Source organism: Chiloscyllium punctatum, chromosome 27, assembly GCF_047496795.1.
Source record: "Chiloscyllium punctatum isolate Juve2018m chromosome 27, sChiPun1.3, whole genome shotgun sequence".
Taxonomy (NCBI): Eukaryota; Metazoa; Chordata; class Chondrichthyes; order Orectolobiformes; family Hemiscylliidae; genus Chiloscyllium; species Chiloscyllium punctatum.
The window spans coordinates 4,781,972-4,806,250 of record NC_092765.1 but is presented as its reverse complement, the minus strand read 5'-3'; the positions used below and the strand labels follow the sequence as shown (position 1 = coordinate 4,806,250).

General features: G+C 39.8%; 1 protein-coding gene and 1 non-coding gene across 2 annotated transcripts in view; both read right to left on the bottom strand.

Annotated features, from left to right (window-relative positions):
* Positions 1–709: 709 nt before the first annotated feature.
* wasf2 (WASP family member 2) overlaps positions 710–24,279 on the bottom strand; it is a 35,749-nt gene continuing 12,179 nt past the window's right edge. The window contains exons 2-9 of the mRNA XM_072547959.1: positions 19,382–19,534; positions 17,745–17,879; positions 15,695–15,848; positions 13,133–13,250; positions 8,864–8,994; positions 6,050–6,202; positions 5,028–5,551; positions 710–2,161 (exon numbers count right to left, since the gene is read on the bottom strand). Of these exons, the coding sequence (XP_072404060.1) occupies positions 2,007–2,161; positions 5,028–5,551; positions 6,050–6,202; positions 8,864–8,994; positions 13,133–13,250; positions 15,695–15,848; positions 17,745–17,879; positions 19,382–19,514 (1,503 nt within the window). The 5' untranslated portion in view covers positions 19,515–19,534 and the 3' untranslated portion in view covers positions 710–2,006. The remainder of the gene's footprint in view (positions 2,162–5,027; positions 5,552–6,049; positions 6,203–8,863; positions 8,995–13,132; positions 13,251–15,694; positions 15,849–17,744; positions 17,880–19,381; positions 19,535–24,279) is intronic.
* On the bottom strand, positions 9,468–9,539 carry trnaw-cca (transfer RNA tryptophan (anticodon CCA)). Its single transcript has one exon. It is a non-coding gene; the product is annotated as a tRNA-Trp (tRNA).

The following is a 24,279-nucleotide window of genomic DNA, read 5'->3' as shown; positions in this document are numbered from 1 at the left end:
AACGCCAAGGGTTACCACTGACCAGAAAATGAACAGGAATAGTCATGTAAATACAGTGACTAGAACAGCTGGTCAGAAGTCTGCAATCCCGCAATGGGTAACTCACCTTCTGAGACCCCAAGTCTTGTCCACCATCTATAAGGCACAAGTCAGGAGTGTAACAGAATACTCCCATTTGCCAAGTTGAGTCCAGCTCCAATGCTCAAGAAACTTGACACCATCCAGCACAATGAGTAAGTAATCAGACAATTTACTTCAAATGTATTGGTTGAAATATAAAAATAGCCAGTGGGAAAATTCTTGTTATCTTGCAAATAGCAATAGTTTTATTTTAAAAATACTGACTAGACAGGAAAAAAACACCTGGCTGACATTCAATTTGAAGGACTATTTTTGATAGGGCAATATTCTCTCTAATAAACTGGACGTCAGCCCAGATTTTGTTTTATAGAAAAACCACAACACAATATGCTCCAATTACTTAAGTTACCCTTTCTCATTCTTTGTTCTGAAAATTGATCACAATCATGTGGCTACATGGTGCTACACTGCAAGCTAATTGTTTTCTGTACTTGTTTACTGGAGGAGCTTCACTTAACTAAAATGCAAGGTTCAAAACAAAATCTAAAGCAATGGTGCAATCATGACTCAAATACAAAATGAGAAAGATTATAATGCACAAATTAAAATCAGACTCAATTAAGCAGAATAGTTTGGTCATCATTTATTTTAAGTCTTCAGGAAGCCCATAGCAAACTTTGCACATGATCTTTAGTTGCATACAATTCAAATGAAATACATTCCTGTGAGCATTTCTGCTGCAGTTAGTCTTGAAAAATTGTATAGAAGTAACTGGGAGTTACTCTGGATAACAAATTAAATTGCCCATCTTCAGGAGATAAGAACAAATAGGGGAGGAAATGATAGAAGTCATTAACCCAATTACCCAATGACGCAGTATGGCAAAATTTACCAGAAAAGCACTAAAAAAATCTGTTAAGTTTAGATCAAGATAATTTTGAACACTTAATTACACTATTGTACATAATATTCCACATTATGTTAGTTTTGATCAGCACTAAGTTTGCATAGTTGGTCAGTGAAACTTTCTCCTCACATCCATTCACTGATGATTGCATAAGCAAGATGCAGAAACACTTACAAATGATGTAAACAAAGCAAAGGTGAGATTGCAGTTTCCTCATAGGCTTAGAGTCATTTTTGGTCTATTATTATTGGCTTCTTTATGGATAATTACCAGTGTAGACTGTAGGTAATTAATACAAAAACGTTTGTTTTAGGATGAGGTTGTCATGTTCAAAAAGAACCTCAGTAAGACTTGAAGATTCCTACAAAAGATTTACATATGTTCCTTTTAAAACTGTTCAGTAAAGCACTTTGGTGACAATGTTAATTACACACAAGACATGTTGGCATGATTTAAGTCAAAAGGAGCATTCTGAAAGATATAAATCCAATTAACACTAGCAAATTAATATGGACTCTAAATTATACCGGCTTCTATATTTTTATATAGCTGAAGTGCAGCAGATTACAAAATTCCATCATTCTAACTACTGTATTTGATTAGAAGGTAGAATACTATAATTTATAAAGAAAATATTGGCTGATAAATATAATTTCACTTGTCAGATGATGTCCACTGCTGTAAGGTCTGATTTGAGGCAGCAAGCTATTTTCATTTTCGTAATCCAGTGGTTTTTAGCAGGTCAACAATGAGGATAAATGCATCTATATGCAGTGTATATGAACCACCCTACACAGACAACTCTATTTTATTGCTTTGTAAATGTGGCACGTTATCTATTTTAAGCCTGCCTTTAGAATGCCAAGTGTTCTCTTGTCTGACATTTTCCCAACACAGATTCACAACCTGTGCAAATAATACATTATAATTTGTGTGTGAAGGCAATGTTGGAAAAAGTTTGGTTTTTCAAACAGAAGAATATTGGCAGCTGGTGATTCATGTGTCAGCGTAGCCTAGCTCAGTCAGACCATTCCTCATCATCAAACTCTGATTCTTCTGAATCACTGTATTCAACTGCTATACGCCTGGACAAGATCGTGGCCACATCATTTCCAACACGATCCCGCTTTTCCTCTTGTTCACGCTGTTCTTCAACTTTGCGAAGTTGGAATCCTAGGGAACAATTAACATGTGGTTCAGATCCAACATTCATCCTTCTAAAACAAGTTAGTTATCAGATCAAGTCATGTTCCTAACTTTAGATCAAATGCCAAAATTAAAGAGTACTCTAATGCTGGAGATGGAGAAATAACTTCATATCATACTGGGGACAGATTATACGAGCAGCTCTGCAAACTGATGTCAAGTGATTGCCAGCTTTTTCACTGTTCAAAAGGAGAGTTAATATTATGAGGCCAAACAAGAATGGCATTCAAAAACTAATAAATCTGAAGAACTCTCATGGATAATAAACTCTGGTACAAATGTGTCCACATACCGGCAGCAGTCCATCCATTACAATCTACCCAGAGGTGGTGCACTTTCAACAAACACACCTGACCTCACATTTTGCCTGCCTGCCTGGGGTGGGCAGCCACTGACACTCACCCAGCCACCCGTGGGTGGGAACATTCTCTGGTGGAAGGGTGCAGTCCCAACATGTTTGCTCCCTTTTACTATGCTCTGTTCTACCTCTTCAGGTGCAAGAATATTCAGCTCAAAAGTGTCCATAAGATTTAATCGCCACTTCACCTCACACACTCCATTGGAGTACTTGACATCACGGTCTGCCAACAATGTCTCAGTTTACCTTTCAGTATAACAATGGCACTACAAAAGAAAAGCGGGGGCTGAAAGTTGTTACCAAAAAAGTAACTGATACAACCAACTAAAATCTTCCGTTGATGTTTCACTTTTCGCCCATTCACAGATACTGTACTAGTCTACAATGGCTTGTACATAAGGTCTAATTCAGATTGTTACTTTTAGAGTCCAATCATCATCTTTTAACCTTAGAACCACAAACATTACAGCAAAAGGCTATGGACCATGTGCTGGAAAACGAGATGAGAATAATTAGGTGTTTGTTTTTGACTTGTGCAGGCTCATTGGGCCAAAACAGCCCTGTAGACATCTGACAAAGAATGAGGTATTCAACGTAATGTACCTGCATCAGGTGAAGAAACTAGCCACCTATTTTAATTGCACTTTCCAGCGATTGCTCTGCAGCCTTGTAGGTTACAGCATTCCAGCGGCAGGTTCCTTTTCTGTTCTCTGCCTCGAACACCAAACTGGGCAGCAAGTTCCAAACACAAACTCCCCTCGAAGTGAAAGATTCTCCTGGTGTCCCATTTTACTGATCAGCTTAAACTGTGCCCCCTGGCAACTGACATCTCAACTAGGGGAAACATTTCTCTGTCCAGTGAATTCAATCACCACATTGTTCTGTACACTGCAATTAAATCATCCCTCTGGCTCTAAGGAAAACAACCTGAGCCTAACCATTCTTGAAGCTACCATTACAGTTAGCTAGCCAAAAGTTTATCCAGAGCAAGAGCTTTAATTTTCCACTTTCTCAACTACACCCATTGGTTCCAGTTAATCTAAAAGCATGCAATCCCTACAGTGTGACAGCAGGCTATTTGGACCATCGAGTCCACACTGACCCACCCCATCCCTGTAACCCTAAATTTCCCATGGCTAAATCGACTTAGCCTACACATCCCTGAACACTATGGGCAATTTAGCGCAGCCAATCCACCCTAACCTGCACATCTTTGGACTGTGGAAGGAAACTGGAGCACTTGGAGGAAACCCACACAGACACTGAGAAAATGTGCAAACTCCACACAGAATCAAAACCAGGTCCCTGGCGCTGACAGACAGCAGTGCTAACCATTGAACATCTGTGTATATATTACAATCTTTAAAAGTAGTCCAATTAATTGGTTAAACGTAATATCCATTTCACCCAACCATGTTAACTCTGCCCGATTACCTTTAAGTGGCCTGCTGTACATCCTTAATAACAACTTCTAATACCATCACTATGCCAGATGCTAAGATAACTGGCCTGCAGTTTCCTGCTTTTTGTCTTCCACACTTATGGAACAAACAAGTTACATTTGTTATTTCCCATTTACCATTTAATGAAACCTTCACAGCATCTAGGGAATTTTGAAAGTCATCAATTTGCCCACTAGACATTTCTTTCAGAGCAGAGGAATAATGTTAATAAGGTTATTTTAAAGGCAAGTGTAAAGTGCTACATTCCAGATGCAATTTGATTGGTCAAACTACTAGATTCAAAGCAAAACATACTTTATTCATACACTCTAAAATACAACAAAAAGAATAAAGAATTGGCTTGGCTGTAACTCTATTAGAAAATGTAATAGAATAACAGATTAACTACTAAACATCAACTATTTCAATATAGTAACATCCCATAAATCCACCCTCGGCAAAAAGTAAATTCAGAAAGCAGATTGTCTCACATGCAACTCCAGCAGCCCAGGATGGAAAAAAAAATCGAGAATTCAGTGTAGCAGAGCGAGAAGTACTACAGCAACAACTGCTACTAAAAAACTAAGAAACCAAAAATCCTGGTTCTGAGAAAGCTTGATCACACCCATTCACGCTGCTTCTATTGTTTTAACTTCTAAAATAAAACCCAAGGCCTCACAAGCTGTTTGACATTGTAGTACCTCGGTCTTAAAACCTTCCTTGCAAAAAAAAAGACAAAGTAGATCTCTCAAGGCCATGGTATTGTCACACAAAAGTACCTGTAAATCAGGAAATCGGAGGGAGGAATTCCAGGGAAATGATAGCTACTGAATTGTTGGAATACTAGCTAACTAAGCCCTATCCCCTCCTGGGCATTATGCACTAGTTGCATGGAGAAACACAAAAAACCTCAGTTTAAAAAAAAAGCAACAATTAAGTAACACCATTTTTATGTAGTTGGACAAAAAACAATTTACAACCATTCTGTGCTCCCTTTATAGAACTAACCAAAGCAAACAAAAACCAGCTTTACCTTGCCGAATAGCTGATAGCAAGTCGGTCCTAGCATCACTCACTGGTGGCAAAGACGCTTTTGATTTTGGCTCCGATGGTGGTGGTGGTGGGCCATTGCTAAAGGATAAAGTTGATGGGTCTGGAGGTGGGGGAGGACCAGGCGGAGGGGGTCCGGGAGGTGGGGGAGGGGGAGGGGGTGGTGGAGGGCCACCTGCTCCTCCAGAGGAGGAGGATATAAATGGAACAGGAGCAGCAGGGAACTGATCAGTTGGAGGCGGTGGAGGAGGCATAGATGGAGCATCAACACCATGGAAATTTTGATTAAACTGCACTGGAGGCATTGAGGGAGGGGGTGGTGGTGGGACAGCAGGTGGCATGTGCCCCTCAGGTCCCATGAATGGTGGTGGTGGAGGAGGAGCTAGTGGTGGAGCAGGTCCAACTCCTGCAGGTGGGCCAGGTGGTGGTGCTGGAGGGGGAATAGTTGGGCTGCCAAAGCTAATCCTTTTGTGGCTTGAAGAATCCTTCTGCACATCCATGGGATAACTAAGAAAAGTGAAAAAAAAATTAAATCAAAATTACAATTCATATGCAGATACAAGTAATACCAGGTAAGCACTCTCTACCATGGCTTTGATGCAGTGAACATTCAAAACATTATATATTCAGAGGATAACACTTTTCTGCAACCTAAGAAAACCTTTGTGAAATACTTCTTTTCTAGAGAGTAGCATAACTAAATTATAAAATGTGCTTAAAATTTGTTCAGTTCCGTTGACGCCATGAAGTTATACTAGGAAGTGTTAAGGAAGGGTGCTATTGCCAAGTAGTGCAACAAGGTCAGTTCCTTCACAAAACTTTCTGGTCCTTTGTGAGTACAGAAAATCTCAGCTAAATTGCAATAGATAAATTGTAGCGACTAATTCTCTCTCACCACCAGTGCATGCTCTAGATATCCTGGTTTAGTGCACAATCATATGGTTTTATCATGTTTCAAAACACCTGTGAAGAGTATGTAAATAACACAAAGTTAATTCATCTTACCCAAAATCAGGTGGTGGGGGAGGTAAGTCAGTCCCTGGTGATGCTGGTGGTGGAATGATTGAATCATGATAATTTCCATGAGTTCGATAAACAAGATCCTCATTTCCATCTGAACCTATACTCCCATTATGACAGATCTCATTGCTATTAGGCCTGTAAAACAATATATTCACCCAAACTCTAAATAGGTTGGCACATCAGCAGTCACAATACATAATGCTTGCTTTATGGTATACCTTAAAACTAGTCATATCCAACTTAAAGGAAAATGCCAAAGGATTTAAAAACGCCAAAAAAAATTGGAACCCAAAATACACAATGCTTCCATCTTCCAAAACCACAGACGCACGTTGTGTTCGATGATCTCAGTCAGAGTGGCAGCAGGAATTATCCTGAATATAGTTAGGCAAGAGGCAGAAATTGGCTAAGTATAATATTTCAGCAGTGTAGGAAATGATTTTGCAGGTAAAATAATTCTATCCTGATTGCACTCACCTCTTGGCTGATAGATGTATAGAATGATTTGTTGGTTATTTTGGACAAAATTCAGAACAAAATGCAGGCAATAGATTATGGTTGCTTCCCATTGCATTGCATTATCAGTAGGAAAACGTTGAGTGTTGCATGTGTTGAAAGCTTAACTAATCATCAGAAATCAATCACATCAGGAGCATGTGTAACCAGAACAGCACATCCATTTCTTCGGATGTTATGAGGAAATCTGAAAGACGATACTGCTGTTGCATCAGGGTAAGCTTTAGGACGGTCCTACTGGTTAACACCATTGCCGGTCACGGCTTTTCAGATACTTCCAGTCACCAGTGATGAATTTTTCTTTCATTTACTTTCTTGTGGGATGAGAGCGCAATAAATACTGGCCTTTCTTGCGGTGACCATTCCTTATAGCTTGAGAAGGTAGCAGTTAGCTGCATTTTGAATCACTGCAGCCCTTTTAAAGGATAGGAGCATAGGTACATCACAATTCTATTAGGAAGCCAGCCCAAGGATTTTAATCCCGTTACAGTGAAGAAATTGCAGATGATGCTGTAACTAGTCTAGTCCTTCTGGGTGTTGGAAATGGTGGGATTGGAAGGTGCTATTGAAGAAGCCTTGGTGAATTCCTGCAATGCATCATTTCTGTTCCCATCATCAGTGCGGTGGGAGTGGATGTCAAAAGATGGTGGGCGTGGTGCTAATCAAGCAGACTGCTTAAATCTAGATGAAGTTAAAAATCACAATACCAGGTTACAGTCCAACTGATGAAGGAGCGTTGCTCTGAAAGCTAGTTTCCAAATAAACCTGTTAGACTAGAACCTGATCTTGTGTGATTTTTAATTTTATCTACCCCAGTGCAACATTGGCTCCTCCAAGTCATAAATCTAGATGGTGTGAAAGAGGTCAGCATTGCTGTTCAACTTATCCATACAAGCAGACAGTATTTCTTCATCTTGTGGCTTGAGCCTTCTTGGGATCTGGAGGTAATGAAGTGGCTTTAGCACAGCAATGACAGCCTCTGACCAGCTTCTGTAGGTACAGTAGTTGACTGGTTCAGTTCAGCTTTCAATCAATGGTAACCCTTAGAATCTTTATAGTGGGAGGTTTCAGTAATGAATAATGCATTGAATACTGAGGGGGAGATGATCAAATTCTCTTGTTGGAGATGGTTCTCTGGCACTTACACTGTTTGTGTGTCACTTGTCACTCATCAACCCGAGCACAGATGTTGTTGAGATCTTACAGAAGCAGTCTGTGCTGATTTGCAGCATGAGGAATCTCAAAAATTAATGAACATTATGCATTCAGGGAGATTCCTCCCTTCTGACTATCTGATAGAAAGAAGATTGTTGCTGAACCATCTGAAGATAGTTTGACCTAGGGCACTATCCTCAGCATTCATACAACGATGTCCTCAAGCTGATATGATTGACCTCCAATTACAACGTCTTTTGCACTTCAAGTAGAGAGCTTTCAAGATTCCCATTCAGTTTAGGCTCAATTCCACACACAATCAAATGCTGCCTTGGTGTTTAGGGAAATCACCATCACCTCTTGAATTCAGCTCTTTTGGCCAAATTCAGGAGCTGAGTGTCAGGAGCATGTTACTTTTGAGTAAATAATACTTTATTGTGGTAAGCTTCCATCACTTGCAGATAGTTAGTGAACTAATGGGGTGGTAATTGACAGGATTGGATTTGTGCTGCACTGCTCTGCACTCAACTGAATCAATCAATCAGTCTGTCCATTTCAACTGTCAATAATCCATCAATAACTAATTTTTTATTTAGTGTTTTGCAGAGTAATTATATCACCCAAATCTTTTTCATAAAAAGATTGAAAAGGCTGGCAGCCTTGCTGTAGTAATCAAGTATACAAGATGGATCATTAAATTCATCAACTACAAATCTGTGCAAAAGCTTTTTTCCTGCAATTAGAATTAAATAATTGCCTGGACTGATTTTGTTACCTTCCCATGGAGCTTGTGTTTTTTGTTTTTGAGGGGGTGGCGGGGGGGGGGGGGGGGGGGGGGTGGGGTGGTTGTGGAAATTCTGACATTCAAAACAAAAATAAACTGTCCTTTGTTTCATTAAAAATACCTAACATAAATTATTTCAGTATCAAGGGTTTACGGTTTCACCTATGTACTCTGATATTGCCCATTGTTAAACTTAATACAGTATGAACAAGCATTATTTGTTTGAGAATCCCGGCACCAAATTTTTATCTGTATACATTATAAAACCAAGAACTGTCACAAGATAATTACTGTTGCACATATAGCCCAAATATTAGAATTTTTAAAATGGCAAAACTTACAGGGTTTCTTCTGGTGTAGACTTTGCTTCCACAAATTCCTTGCCCATTTTCAACCTCTCCCATTCTTCCTTTCTGGTTCTAATTTTCCGTGGATTCAAATTTCCTCTATTTGAAACCTCCCTTTTTTCTTTCTAGAGATAAAGTCAAAACAGCAACACATGTATTTTAATGTTTTGTGGGAGCTTAGAAAAATTAAATTCCAATCTCAGTACATTCACACAGTTCTGAAAGAGGCTTATTTACCAGAAACATTTTTCTCTCCACAAACTTTGCTTGATCTGATTAGATTAGATTAGATTACTTACAGTGTGGAAACAGGCCCTTCGGCCCAACAAGTCCACACCGCCCCGCCGAAGCATAACCCACCCATACCCCTACATCTACATCTACCCCTTACCTAACATTACGGGCAATTTAGCATGGCCAATTCACCTGACCTGCACATCTTTGGAATGTGGGAGGAAACCGGAGCACCCGGAGGAAACCCACGCAGACACGGGGAGAACGTGCAAACTCCACACAGTCAGTCGCTTGAGGTGGGAATTGAACCCGGGTCTCTGGCGCTGTGAGGCAGCAGTGCTAACCACCGTGCCACCCAAAATTATGACCCCGACGTGATTTGAACACGCAGCCTTCTGATCTGGAGTCAGACGCGCTACCGTTGCGCCACGAGGTCCCCATTTACAGTACAGGGTGTTTTTATTTAATGTTGCAACTAATCCAAGTGTACAAGCTGTGTTCTTAATATTGTACTATTCTTGTGCTGGCATCATTCATCATGAATGCCTATTATTACAAGCAACCTTTAAAAGAAAGCAGAGACCAGAGCAGGGCTGCAGCAAAGGAGGCAGCCTTTTGACGTCCAACCTGTTTGGCTATTCAACAAAACTGTGGCTAACTTATGACCCAACTCCATTCATCTAATCTTGCCCCATATACTTCCCCCATGGGCGGCATGGTGGCACAGTGGTTAGCACTGCTGCTTCACAGCGCCAGAGACCCGGGTTCAATTCCCGCCTCAGGCGACTCTGTATGTGGAGTTTGCACATTCTCCCCGTGTCTGCGTGGGTTTCCTCCGGGTGCTCCGGTTTCCTCCCACAGTCCAAAAATGTGCAGGTTAGGTGAATTGGCCATGCTAAATTGCCTGTAGTGTTAGATGAAGGGGTAAATATAGGGGAATTGGTCTGGGTGGGTTACGCTTCGGCGGGTCGGTGTGCACTTGTTAGGCCGAAGGGCCTGTTTCCACACTAAGTAATCTAATCTAATACTGGTTTACTTTGGGATGAAAAGATCAATCGAAAATTAATAATTGATCTAGCATCAATGTCATTTGTGGAAGAGGGCTTCAAACTTCTACCACTCTTGGTACTCAGAATGGTTTCTTCCATGTCCTATAATCACCAGCAGTCAGCAGTTTTCCTTCCCAGAATACCACACAAACTGATAAAAACCACCCTTTAACTTTATACATTCCAGGAAATATAACCTTGTTTGTGCAATCTCCCAAGGTGTGGAACCCAAAACTGCAAGTCTGATCGAACTAAGGCTTTATACAAACGAAACTGACTCCTGCCAGTTTCTATTCTGGTCCTTTGGATATAAAGGTGGGAATTCCACCAGTCATTTAGATTTTCTATTCCTGCTTGTAGAATTTAAATGATCTGTGTTCCTGAATTTACCAACTCACTAGAGGGGAGTGATTTTAATATAGCAATGTAAATATTGAGACTCTGGATTTTAAAGTATAGTGATATGTAAATGAGTGCTTTTGTAAAGCGTCTTTTAGAACATAGAAAAATACAGCGCAGTACAGGCCCTTTGGCCCTCGATGTTGCGCTGATCAAAGCCCACCTAACCTACACTAGCCCACTGTCCTCCATATGCCTATCCAATGCCCGTTTAAATGCCCATAGAGAGAGAGTCCACCACTGCTACTGGCAGGGCATTCCATGAATTCACGACTCGCTTAGTAAAGAATCTACCCCTAACATCTGTCCTATACCTACCATCCCTTAATTTAAAGCTATGCCCCCTCGTAATAGCTGACTCCATACGTGGAAAAAGGTTCTCACTGTCAACCCTATCTAAACTCCTCATCATCTTGTACACCTTTATCAAGTCACCCCTAAACCTTCTTTTCTCCAATGAAAACAGCCACAAGTGCCTCAGCCTCTCCTCATAGAATCTTCCTACCACACCAGGCAACATCCTGGTAAAACTCCTCTGCACCCGTTCCAGTGCCTCCACATCCATCCTATAGTATGGCGACCAAAACTGCACACAATACTCCAAAGGATGGGCCAGACACTCCTTCCAGAACAGTGTGCGTTGGAGAACAGGAACAGCCTCACATGTTAACAAATGTTGACTTTTTTTTAAAACCTCTGGTAAATTAAGGTAAGCGGGTTAAACAATGAAGGCTATTTGCTGGTCTTGGGTTTAGGATAACAGAATATTAGGTTTCATAAGATAAAATCAGATAGTAAACTCTAGCCTTGTGTGACTCTCAATAAATGACCATGACATTAACTAAATTTCATTAAAAAAAATCCGTCAAGCCAGGTTTCATCCTGGGATCGGATTCTCCACCAGTTCCAATTGTAACACCAACCCCTCCAGCCAACACTCTTTGGAACTCCATTGTTTCGATCTTTTCATTATTTATTTATTCCATCCTTTCATTTTTAGGATAAAAGTGGATGATCTCACATTTGATCAAGTTGAAATCTACTTGCCAGAGTTTTGTTCAGTTACTTTATCAGTATTTCTGTTGCAATTGTGTTTCTATTTTGTTAATACTCTTAGGACAAGATATATGGAACGGATGTCACAATTGTACATTTCGTACACAAGTTTTGTAAACAATTTGCAAATTGAATGAAGCACTCACTTTCAATTAAGGAGGTCATTGTATAGGGGGCCTAGATAAACATGATTCAAATGATTAAAGAGCCCTTTAGACTACTATTTGAATTCTACACATAACTCCCCCCACCCACCACCACCACACCCCCTCAAAGCTAGTCCATTTGCAAATAGTGCCAAAACAGGAATTGTATCATTTTTGCATCTCTAGCAGTTTTTACTATAATACGCTTTACTCAGCACCAACTTTAGCAATTCTGGCAACATTTAACCTATTTGACTGCATTTCAGAACAGTACATTTAAAACTTAGATCTTCAGTCAAAGTACACATCTTTATATTTAGTGTGGGATCTCAAGTGTTGGCCTCATGAGATCGTGTTTGAGGTTCCAAGAAAAATTAAGCAGAAGTAGCCTAACAGGGTCCTGGATAAATACAATTCAAACCAGGTCTCCTAAACTAAAGTATAATGGGCTAGTGATAACTAAAACAGAAAAATAGGCGCAAAAAGACAGGTCAGAAGCTATAAACATATTGAAAATGAAGACATATCCTAAGAGGTACAAACTAAAATAGAGATAGAGACAGTTATATGAAAGAAGCACTAATGAGTGCTTCTTTCTCCTTCAGCTGCTCCAAACCTTTCAAATCAAATCTGACTCTGCTGCACTTGTTTCATATACAAATGGCCAATTATTAAATTAGGCACTTCACCACAGATTCACTGATATTACCTAGTATGGCGAAAAAACGTCCGAAAACAAATCCTCTAGCTCAGCGAGGTAACTTACATACTTACATCAACCTGAGCTACAAATCTTCTCAAAAAAGTCTCAGATTTTAATGTGAATCTAAAATTTAGTACAAACTTCAGTTTGCACCTTTCCCTTGTGGACATTCAGAACTTCCTCCTTCCCTCGATAACACTGGCAATACCTACCAGTGATATTTTTGTTTTAAAACACACCGTTCTTGAAGAAACATGTCTTCATAATTAAGTTAACGCTAATAGCATTGTTCTATTGATAACATATCAACACTAGTAGACAGCCACAGCTAATTAACTTACAATACAGAGGCTCAACACAATTGCCTGCATTCTGGATTTTAAAAGCAATAGCACTGAAATCACAATTTACGAGCCAAACGGAAAATGACCTTCTTTACTCTCCACTACAAGTCATTGGCCACTGACTGATTCTGCATGCACTTTATACCTGTCATGATGTTATAAGCTCAGTACCTTAGACTGTCCAGTTCCTGTCATTTTTAGGTGGCAGCACCAACTTGTCAAGGTAATACACACCAAAATGAAAATGTTACAATTGCAATTCAATGAATCACAAAATTTCAGCCTTGAAATAGACATTCACCATTATTCAAGAATGAAAAATAAAACAGTACCCGATGTTTCCTCTTTTCCTTCATTATTTCCTTGGTATCTTGCAGCATTTTTTCTTTCCAGAGATCAAAGAAATAGGAAGGATCAGTGTAAAACTTAAGACTGTCTTTTCCATCGTCTCTGTAACACAAGGAAATCAGAAGTTAATAAGACTGTAAAAGTAAAGTCAAATCAATTAATTTGCAAACCATGAATTTGATAAATTTGTTCACCTCTCAAAATACATTTAATTATCTTAAACAGCTAACTTTACTGATCAGAAAACTCCTATCCGACAAAGGCTCGTGCATCCGAGTTTCATTTTAATAGATCACGATAGATCTACTGCCATCTTGGCGATGTAATTGCTTAGATAGCACATTGATCTCAAGTCTCATCCACCTGTGTCGGCCACTTTAAAAAGACAAAAGGTGACCTTAGTTCCTAGCTAATACCGTTCGACAGGATTCACCTTCAAGGTAACTGTTAAACTGACTAATTAAATTATTTGCCGTTTTTGACAACTTGTACACACAAACTTGTCACTACGTTTACCTCTATGACAACTGATTTTTAATTTTGGGATATTTGGAGGATGAAATAAGGTGTTCCATACTTCCAAACAAATTCTGGCCCATACTGATATTTGCAAGAATTAAATTTGAATGCCCTGTGCTTCTTTAAATGACTGCAAAGCAATTATAACAGCTCATTTCACGTCCAAGGACAAAGAAAATTGGCCGAATAGCTTCCTGGAACACCAAGGCTGTAGGTGATTTGCAAAACAGAGTACGTTTCCAATGTAGATACTTCAGGCAACAGACTGTAAATATCTGCTCCTCAATGGCTGAAATTATTCTTTTCAGCTGTTATAACCTGACTCACTTTAGAATTCTGCTTTGAATTATCATGCAACTTAGTTGACACAATCATGTGCTTTTTAAAAAAAATTTTTAAAAATTCCCTAATGTATTGCCTACTCAGTACATCTAAGATTTTACCAAGTCTGTGCTCGTCCTATGCATTCTAAGAACTGTACCATGAGCACCATAAGGGAATGGGGCAAGCAGAAATAAAAGAAACATTTCCCTCCCCATCATTGAAAACATAGGAAGACCTCTGTTGGAATATGAAGATGGCTCACATGTTCCTAATGTGATCTTATTTATGGATGTAGGTTTGCTCGCTGAGCTGGAAGTTTTGTTTTCAGATGTTTCATCACAATACTAGGTAACATCAGTGAGCCTCCGGATGAAGCACTTATGGCATTGCCCGCTTTCTGTTTATGTGTTCAGATTTCCTTGGGTTGGTGATGCCATTTCCTGTGGTGACATCATTTCCTGTTCTTTTCCTAAGAGGATGATAAATGGGATCCAAATCAATGTGTTTGTTGATGAGTCCCAGTTGGAATGCCATACTTCTAGGAATTCTCGTGCGTGTCTCCGTTTGGCTTGGATGTGTTTTCCCAGATGAAGTGGTGTCCTTCCTCATCTGTATGTAAGGATACTAGTGAGAGTTTTTGTGGCTAGTTGATGTTCATGTATCCTGGTGGCTATTTTTCTGCCTTTTTGTCACAGTTCTTGCTTGTTGTCTGTATAGGGTCTTTCAAGTTCATTAGCTGCTGTTTTAGTGTCTTGGTGGGTTTGTGGTCTACCATGATGCCAAGGGGTTTGAGTAGTCTGGCAGTCATTTCTGAATAGTCTTTGACACAAGGGAGTGTGGCTAGGGTTTCTGGAGGTGTTTTGTCGCTGAGAAATCGGAGGACTGTGTTCATTGTGTACCCATTCTTTTTAAATATACTGTACAGGTGATTTTCCTCTGCTCTGCGTAGTTCCTCTGTGCTGCAGTGTGTGGTCGTTGAAATAATGTTCTAATGCAGCTTCCCCTACATCAAAGATATCTCTGAAATGAATGCGAGACTACTCCGACCTCTTAGCATCATGGTAACCCACAAATCCACCAACACACTAAAACAGCAGCTAATGAACTTGAAAGACCCTATACAGACAACAAGCAAAACCAATATCATCGACAAAATACCTTGCAAGAACTGTAACAAACACTACTTTGGACAAACAGGCAGAAAAATAGCCACCAGGATATATGAACAGTAACTAGTCACAAAAAGAGATCACAAACTCTCACTAGTATCCTTACATATGGATGAGGAAGGACACCACTTCGACTGGGACAACACCATCCATCCTAAGACAAGCCAAACAGAGACATGCACGAGAATTCCTAAAAGCATGGCATTCCAACTGGAACTCTATCAACAAACAGATTGACTTAGATCCCATTTACCACTATGAGAAAAAGAACAGGAAATATCACCATGGGAAATTACGTAACCACATGAAATGGCATCACCAACCCAAGGAAACCTAAACAAATAGAAAGTGGGTCACACCACCAGTGCTTCATCCAGAGACTCACTAACAATGGTACCTAGTATGGTGAGGAAATGTCTGAAAACAAACCTTCCACCTCAGCAAGCAAACCTACATCCAGAATCACAACCCGAGCTACAAATCTTCTCTAAACTCACTAACCTTATTTAGATCACACTGTTCAGCATCTCCTACCTGTATGGAGTTAGAATATGAAGGGGTGGTGGCTTGTCACATGTATTGTATGTATCATCAATAGGAACGGGCACAGATGACCGACAGAACAACTGCTGATCCTGCTTCGTGGAGCTTTTGAAAGCTTTCCTCAGGTTGATTGCTTGCAGTGAAACTGAAGAAAATACAGATTATTTCAAATGTTTAAATGTGCCCACACTGGTCTGTACAATTCTTCAATGTCATCTGACATGTTCACAAATGCAGCATCTCCTAACATCTTGCCCAAGTCGCCATTCTGCATTAATAAGCTTAACTGGCAAAGCTCTCTCAGCTGTTCAGCTTTGGAGCCATAATGGTTAAACTTGTTTTAACCCACCCCAACATGCTTATTTCTCCCTCTAATAAAGTATGGAGATTTCAATCAGGAACAAAACTCCAGACTGCTACTTCATTTCTCTATCCAACTGCATTGCCTCAGCACCATCTCAAACAAGATCAGTTTAAAAACAGTTTAGGAAACCTGGACTCTCCCAGACGGAATCAATATACCATATAGTGAATTTACTTTATACATGCAACCATTAGGGAAAACTATATAATTAATATCTTCTAGCTCTATTATACAATTTTGTAAAATTATTCTACACTTTCGTTTCCAGAGGTTCAGCAAAAGACAGATCATATATTCTAAATTCTTGTTTGTAGACGTTTAGATGTTTTTTTTTGACTGCTGTGGATGCAATGGGCCAAAGGACCTTTTTCTGTGTAACTCTCTATGACTTGACTTTTCTGCCAGGATTTCAGCTTCTCCTACACAAACACAGGAGATACAAGACTTTTCACCTCACTTCCTCTTGATTAACCGACAGCACGGTGGCACAGTGGTTAGCACTGCTGCCTCACAGCACCAGAGACCCGGGTTCAATTCCCATCTCAGGCGACTGACTGTGTGGAGTTTGCACATTCTCCCCGTGTCTGTGTGGGTTTCCTCCGGGTGCTCCGGTTTCCTCCCACAGTCCAAAGATGTTCAGGTCAGGTGAATTGGCCATGCTAAATTGCCCGTAGTGTTAAGTGAAGGGGTAAATGTAGGGGTATGGGTGGGTTGCGCTTTGGCAGGTCGGTGTGGACTTGTTGGGCTGAAGGGCCTGTTTCCACACTGTAGAGTAATCTAATCGAACTAGCAGATTAGGGTCCCAAATGTTACTTCCTAGTTTATTTCTATCACTTCCAAACTAGTGTATTACAAACACCAAACATTATGGACCGTATCCACAAGGGAAGCCAAAAGCAGATTGAGTAATTATCATTTTGCTGTATAGCTCAGTCTGTTTGCAACAAATCTGAATTATTATTGTTTGCTTTCCACATTAACTTTGTCTCGTTTCTAATTCTCTGCCCATGGCATCCTACACTGTTCAAGTGGATTAACACAAGCCTTTGGAACAAAACCAGCTTGTGCTTTTAATTTGGACTTTAATTGGATACAGAATACTCAATACTGATGATAAGTGCTTGAGTTTTTAAAATGTGTCAAATATAACTAGTAAAACTTAAGTATTTCTTCTTTGCATTCAACTACCATTCACCTAAACTACCAACAGGATTAAAGAAAATACTACTTTTCAACTTATCATACAAGAAAAATAAGATGCCATGGTATGTTCATAAGTATGTCAATGATAACTTGAAAATACATTTATTAAAGAATTGAACTTTTGTTTCTTCAAGCTAATCTCTGCTCACTAAACTGAGGCAGAGCAATTTTACCAGCAAAAGGGCTTGTTTCTGGTTCAAGTCATCTTAGTTTCAAGCTTGTGAATGGTCACTAACCAAAGTTTAAAAGCTACTAGCCAGCAAACCAAAAAAAGATATTGAAGCTGCGCCGTGGGTAGAATGGGGAAATAGCTTTAAGTGTTTCTAAATTAAAACATGAAAAGACCTAAAAAGCACGGAATGAAGAGGTTTGCACCCCTGTCAGATGCTTCATATAAACTCAACACTTCAGCAAAGTAACAGTTATATGATATCTGTATAAAAATGTAAACATCACCAGGTCATTCTCTCTTACCATCTTCTACTTTGGGATCGAGTTGTGTTACTTTAACCTGCAAACGGTCAATCCGCTCTCCAAGGCTGTTTACTCTAATAGCGAAGCTACCTGCTTCCCTAAATAGCTCACCAAAGATATCCTCGGCATATTTACCTGACAAGAATTAGAGGCAATAGGTTAATAGGCAACAGTTATAAAATCACAAATGTAAAAATACTAGGAGTAAAATTCTACAAAACCAAGTTTCTTCAGTTATTTCTGTGTACTTGCATGCAAACTTCCAGCAGCAGTTTCTGGACTATAGTTGGTCTGGTCAGTCAATAAATTCAACTTTTAAGAAATAAATACATGAACAAAGACTGACGCAGGCAAGCTGCATTTAAATTAATACAACTAAATATTCGGAATGCAAAATGTGAGTTTCAGGTTTTAATATTTTGGGGATGGGAATAAGGGGAAAATGTGCTCTGGGTGTGTATTTGGGGTGGAACAAGGAAGAGGCACATTGGTGAATTGTTTATAAAAGCTGCTTATAACTGGGTTGGATACAAGATGAAAGATAATGAAAAAGGCAGAAACAATTCAGAAAAATTCCATTACTGCATAAGAATTGCAATTAAAATGAACCTGGCTGAAACTTCCATCCAGATGAATTTATCCTTGCACATACATTCTCGTTTTAATATAAAGCTATAAATAGCTTAATCCAGGGGACATTAATGTAGAGAAACCAAAATAGTTTATATTGACAGCTGTTTTCATTTGAGGCAGACAGCCAGATTTTTAAGTGTCTGCATCAGCACAGACACTTCCTTCATGGTGGAGTTGCAGACCAGATGTTGTCCTATTTCCTATGAAGCACTTCCCTTTATTTGAAAGAATTACTGATGAATAAGATAATTCAAACACTATGACATAGGAACACTGTCAACAAAAAAAGAGAAACCCTTGAATGTCGATAGCGAAGAGAGCAAACCACATCACAAAAATCCAAAGCAACTGAGACACACAAATGGGGAGGTCACAGCCCAGTGGTATTATCACTGGACTGTTAATCCAGAGGTGCAGGTAATTATGTGGGGACTAGGTTCAAATCTGGCCAAAGCAGATGGTGCAATTTGAATTTTATAAAAATCTGGAATTAAGAGCATTATGACCATGAAACCATTGTTGAATGCTAGAAAAACCCATCGAGTTCACGATTGTCCAGTAGGGAAGGAAACTGCCATCCTTTGGCAAACCCTGCATGTGACTCCAGACCCACTGCGATGTGGTTGACTCTTAATTGCCCTCTGGGCAATAAATACTGGCCTAGCCATTGATGCTCTCATCCTGTGAATGAATTTTTAAAAATCCAGAGATCACCCTTGAGCCCCTTTATTGTTCAGACACTGTCTATGATGTTTTCAGAGAGCTAAATAAAACTTGACCTTTTGCTGTTTTCAATTGTCTGCAATCTCTTATTTCACGGAGAGTAGCAGGCTGCAGCAAGTGAAAAGAAATCAAAAATAGACAACAGGTTACAATTTAAATCTTGCGCGTTTTGAATCAGGAGCTCTAACAAAGAGTCAATAACAACTTTTGATCAAAGCTTTACATGTTTCGAAAATGAGCCTTCTAAAAATTAAAAAGGATACAGGCTAAATAATACTTACTCAAACTGCCAAGCTGCCTGATGACATTTGCAAGTGTGATATTTGTCACACATTCCAATTCACTTTGAATACTATTAGGTAGAGGCTGGTGGCACAGGTACCTCGGTTCAATGTTCCTTGTTACTAAAGGCATCGTGGTTCACAAGATAGGACCTAGAAATACAAATCATAAAAACTGTGAAAATCTCAAATATAGTATTTTTAATATCATAGAATATATTAACAAGAGGAAATATTGAGGCTCCAACCCTAATTTTTAAGAATAGATTATTGCAAAACATATGGGTTCTGCCAAAGTATACACAAGTTATGTGACAGCTGTATAAACCTTCAGTTCAACCATATTTGAAATATTGTGTACCATTCTGGTCATTACACTTCCAGTAGGACGTGGATGCTTTAGAAACGGTGTAGAGGCTTACCAGGATGTTGCCTGCTCTGAAGGTCTTTATGACTCTCATATTCTCTTCAAAAACTAGAGTCATAGAGACGTACAGCATGGACACAGACTCTTTGGTCCAACTCGTCCATGCAGACCAGATATCCAAACCCAATCTCATCTCACCTGCTAGCACCTGGTGCAAATCCCTTCAAATCCATCCAATTCATATACCCATTCAGATGCCTCTTAAATGTTGCAATTGAACCAGCCTCCACCACTTCCTCTGGCAGCTCATTCCGTACACATACCACACTCTGCATGAAAACGTTGTCCCTTAGGTCTCTTTTATATCTTTCCCCTCTCACCCTAAACCTATGCCCTCTAGTTCTGAACTCCCCAACCTCAGGGAAAAGACTTTGCCTATTTATCCTATCCATGCCCCTCATAATTTTGTAAACCTCTATAAGGTCACCCCTCAACCTCCGACGCTCCAGGGAAAACAGCCCAAACCTGTTCAGCCTCTCCCTGTAGCTCAGATCCTCCAACCCTGGCAACATCTTTGTAAATATTTTCTGAACCCTTTCAAGTTTCACATCTTTCCGACAAGGAGACGACCAGAATTCTACGCAACATTCCAATAGTGGCCTAACCAATGTCCTGTACATCCACAACATGACCTCCCAACTCGTGTACGCAATACTCTGACCAATAAAGGAAAGCATACCAAACGCCTTCTAGATAGATTAGATACTCAGACTTTTCTCAGGGTGGAAAGTAAGAGAGAAAAAACATTTAGGAGAGAAGTGTGGGGAAAAGTTTTACCACAGAGGATGGTAGGTCCCTGGAATGCACTGCCGGTGGAGGTGGTGGAAGCAGGCACATTAGCAACATTTAAGGTGTATCTTCATGGACAAATGAACGGGAGGCAAACAGAGGGATGGGAACCACGTATTTGCAATAAGTAGCAGGTCTAAACAAGGATAGGAATCGAAGTAGGCTTGGTGGGCCAAAGAGCCTGTTTCTGTGTTGTATTGTTCTTTGATTCAAAACTCTAAACAGATAGAAATACTTCACACCTGCCTTCCATTCCAACTTGTTTCCAACAGAATTAATACTTTTGATGAAACCATACCCCCATTTTAGAATTTTACTTTGAGATAACTGCTGTCTATTATACTGTTTATGTATGGGAATTTCTCCGCAGAGTTCTTTGGCTTTAGTCATTTGGATAGCAGTTTAAGCTCTTGATGTAGCAATTATTTATTTGTCATTGCATTTGAAATACAGGGAAGAAACGAAATTAATTATCTCAAATTGGAGTTCTCTCTTAATCAGATATCAGTTGACTAAAAACTATAAGACTGCTGTCCAAGTGACAAAAGCCCAAAACTGCTGCACAGAATTTCCCAGGAAATTTGTTTAATATGTACATTTAATTTTATAACAGTGTGCAGGATACTGAAATAAAAACTTTTCTGATACAAAGCATAAATTTAAAGAAACAAATCTGCCAAGCATGTAACCATTTAAAAAAAAAGTGAAATAATTGCACTCAAGAACTAGCATTTAAAAAATTTTAAAAAGTGCTAATAAATTTGTTGGTGCAAAGGTTCATTTTGTCCAAGTTTATTTCTGCATTGAGTACACTCTGAAGTGATCAGACCATTGGCCTACTTACATTTCAACAAAATTTCAACTTACTGTTTTCCAAAAATACGATGGTATAGGAAACTCGTGCTGCATATTGCCAAATCTTATTCAGTTCACTGATGAAGAGCTCCCATCGGAAATGCTGCAGCTTTTCCTAAACCAAGTTCTGAAGCAGCAGCTGGCTGACCAACAGAAAGGGTAGTCAAGCACATCCCAGATAAGCTTCAATCTTAGAATGACTGGTCTGCATTCCACCACTGCTCAAAACATTTACTGACAACTGCCCATTTAAGAGATCTTATCACTCTTCAGCACCAGCTAACACACTAATCCCAACTGCCAGACCCTACCATCACTTTCAGCCAAATCATTCACAATTTTAAGTGCTTGTCATCGCATTGACTGGAATATCAGCTTGATAAATAAACTGACAGAATAATTTCAATCAACTAAATCTGACTTTAGCCAACTTGGTACAATCAGATGCCTGGAATAACATTTCAAATATAATGGTTCAAGTGAGAAACGTTTTAATTATTAAATTTCAATGGTACAAACCTTGCTTTGTCAGAAGTCTCACTGATGGGTGTCTGAGAAATCTAACATTGTTCTGAAGCAATTTTCTAAATGCACGTGAACACTTAAAATTCATTAAAATAAATAATAATCAGATATGGGTGTAGCTAGTTAGACCAGTACTTGTCCATTCCCAATTTCCCTGGAAGTGATAGCAGTGAACTGCCTTCTTGAACCATTGTCGTCCTTGGATATAGGTGCACCACAATGCTGTTCGAAAGGCATTCCTGGATTTTAACACAGTCACAGTGAAGGATTAACAATAACAGTTCCAAGTCAGGATGGTCTGTGGATGAAGGCAAACATACAGGTGGCGGCATTCCCATGCGACTGCTGCCCTAGTTATTTTATGTTTCATAGATTACAGTTTGGAAGATGCTGTCCAAGGAATCTTGGTGAGTTACCAGAGTGCACCTTATAGACGATACATACTGCTGCTACTGTGTGTGAAAGGTGAAAGCATTGAATGTTGAAGATGGAAGATGGGCAGCCAATCAAGCAGTCTGCTTTGTGTTGGATGGTATTCAGCTTGAACGTTGCTGGTGCTGCACTCAACCTCAAGTGGAGTGTAATCCATTGCATTCCTGACTTATCTACCATCAAGAAGGTACAAGTATTGAGGACACAAAAACAAAATTACTCACCACAGAATTCATAGCCTGAGACCTGCTCTTGTATTTATACGGCTGGTCTGGGTCAGCTTCAGGTCCTTGGTAACCCCTAGTATATTGACAATTAGGCATTCAGTAATGATAATGCCACTAAAGGTCAAGGTATGATGGTTAGATCTATTTCGGTTGAAAATGGTCATTGCCTGGCACTTGTGGGTGTAAATGTTACTTGCCACCTGTCAGCCCAAATCTAGATATCATCCAAGCCTCCTTGTACTTGGACATAGGCTGCCTCAGTATCAGAGGAGCCACAAATGGTGCTGAACGTTGATGACTGCACAGTGAACATCTCCACTCCTGACTTTCTGATAGAGGGAAGATCAGTCTTGGGAGATTCCCCTGAAAAACTCCTGAAAATGACGTAAACGCCACAGAACAATTTTCAATGAACTCTTTTGTTCCAACAAAAGTTTATTCATATTCTAGCAACTTTAACAATGAATATGACAAGGTTAAAAAGCAGCCAATGACTCAACACATTATCAAGGTTGTTTCCATTGAAGCACAGACAAAATTGCCAAAGAAAGGTTTTAGAACAGGTGACTAACAGCTTTGTCAAAGAGCTTAGTTGTAAAATGAGGAAACTGGTTGAGAAACAAAGATTTTGGGATCAGAATGCTTCAGCTCAGGGTTTCGAAGATTAAGTCAAGGCTACCACTGGTGGGGTTATGCAAGAGTTCGGAGGGAACTGGAGGCATTTGTGGTGACAGGAAAGAATGAACAATGAGAATTTTAAACTTGAGATGCCAGAGAACCAGAAGCCAATGCAAATCAGCAAGCACAGGAGAATGCATAATAGAGGATCTAGTGCCAATTAGGATAAAGGCATCAGAGTTCTGTACTTACATTTAAGGAAAGAGAATAGAAAACTAGATGATAGGAGAGGTCAGCCAGGAGAGCATTTGAAGAGGCAAATCTGCTTTTGAGAAATAAAGCAACAGTTATTATGGAACTAAAGAATTGTTTGGTTTCATAGAGGTCGCACAGTGAATTCACGCTTTGCAACAACTGTAAATGGAACAAGTTCGCTCATAATTGCTTTGGTATAAATACCTAACAAGCAGCTGATAGAGCAAGGAGCTTCTTATAACAACTCCTCATATGAGACCAAGTTAGAGTGGGAGAGGATGGAGAAGGAAGGTAGCCAAGTGGAGGCTTGACTGCCCTAGGGTACAAAGGCATCTAACCTTATAAACTGGCTGAAAGTGGGGAGTGGAGGATTCTTGGGGAAAGGTCAGCCAGGGAGAGCATTTGAAAAGGAAGTCCAGTCAATTTCCATACTCTGGTTACAAAACAGACTGGTAAACATGAGGGCTACACGTTGGCTTAGTGGTTAGCTGTGTTGACTCACAGCGCCAGGGACCGGGGTTCGATTCCTGCCTCAGGCAACTGTCTTGTGGAATTTACATATTCTCCCCATGACTGGGTGGGTTTCCTCCGGGTGCTCTGCTTTCCTCCCATAATCCAAATATGTGCAGGTTAGGTGAATTGGCCATGCTAAATTGCCCAGAGTGTTCAGGGATGTGTAGGTTAGGTGCATTAGTCTGAGGGAAATGTAGAGTAGTAGGGGAATGGGTCTGGGTGGGTTACTCTTCAGAGGGTCAGTGTGGACTTGATGG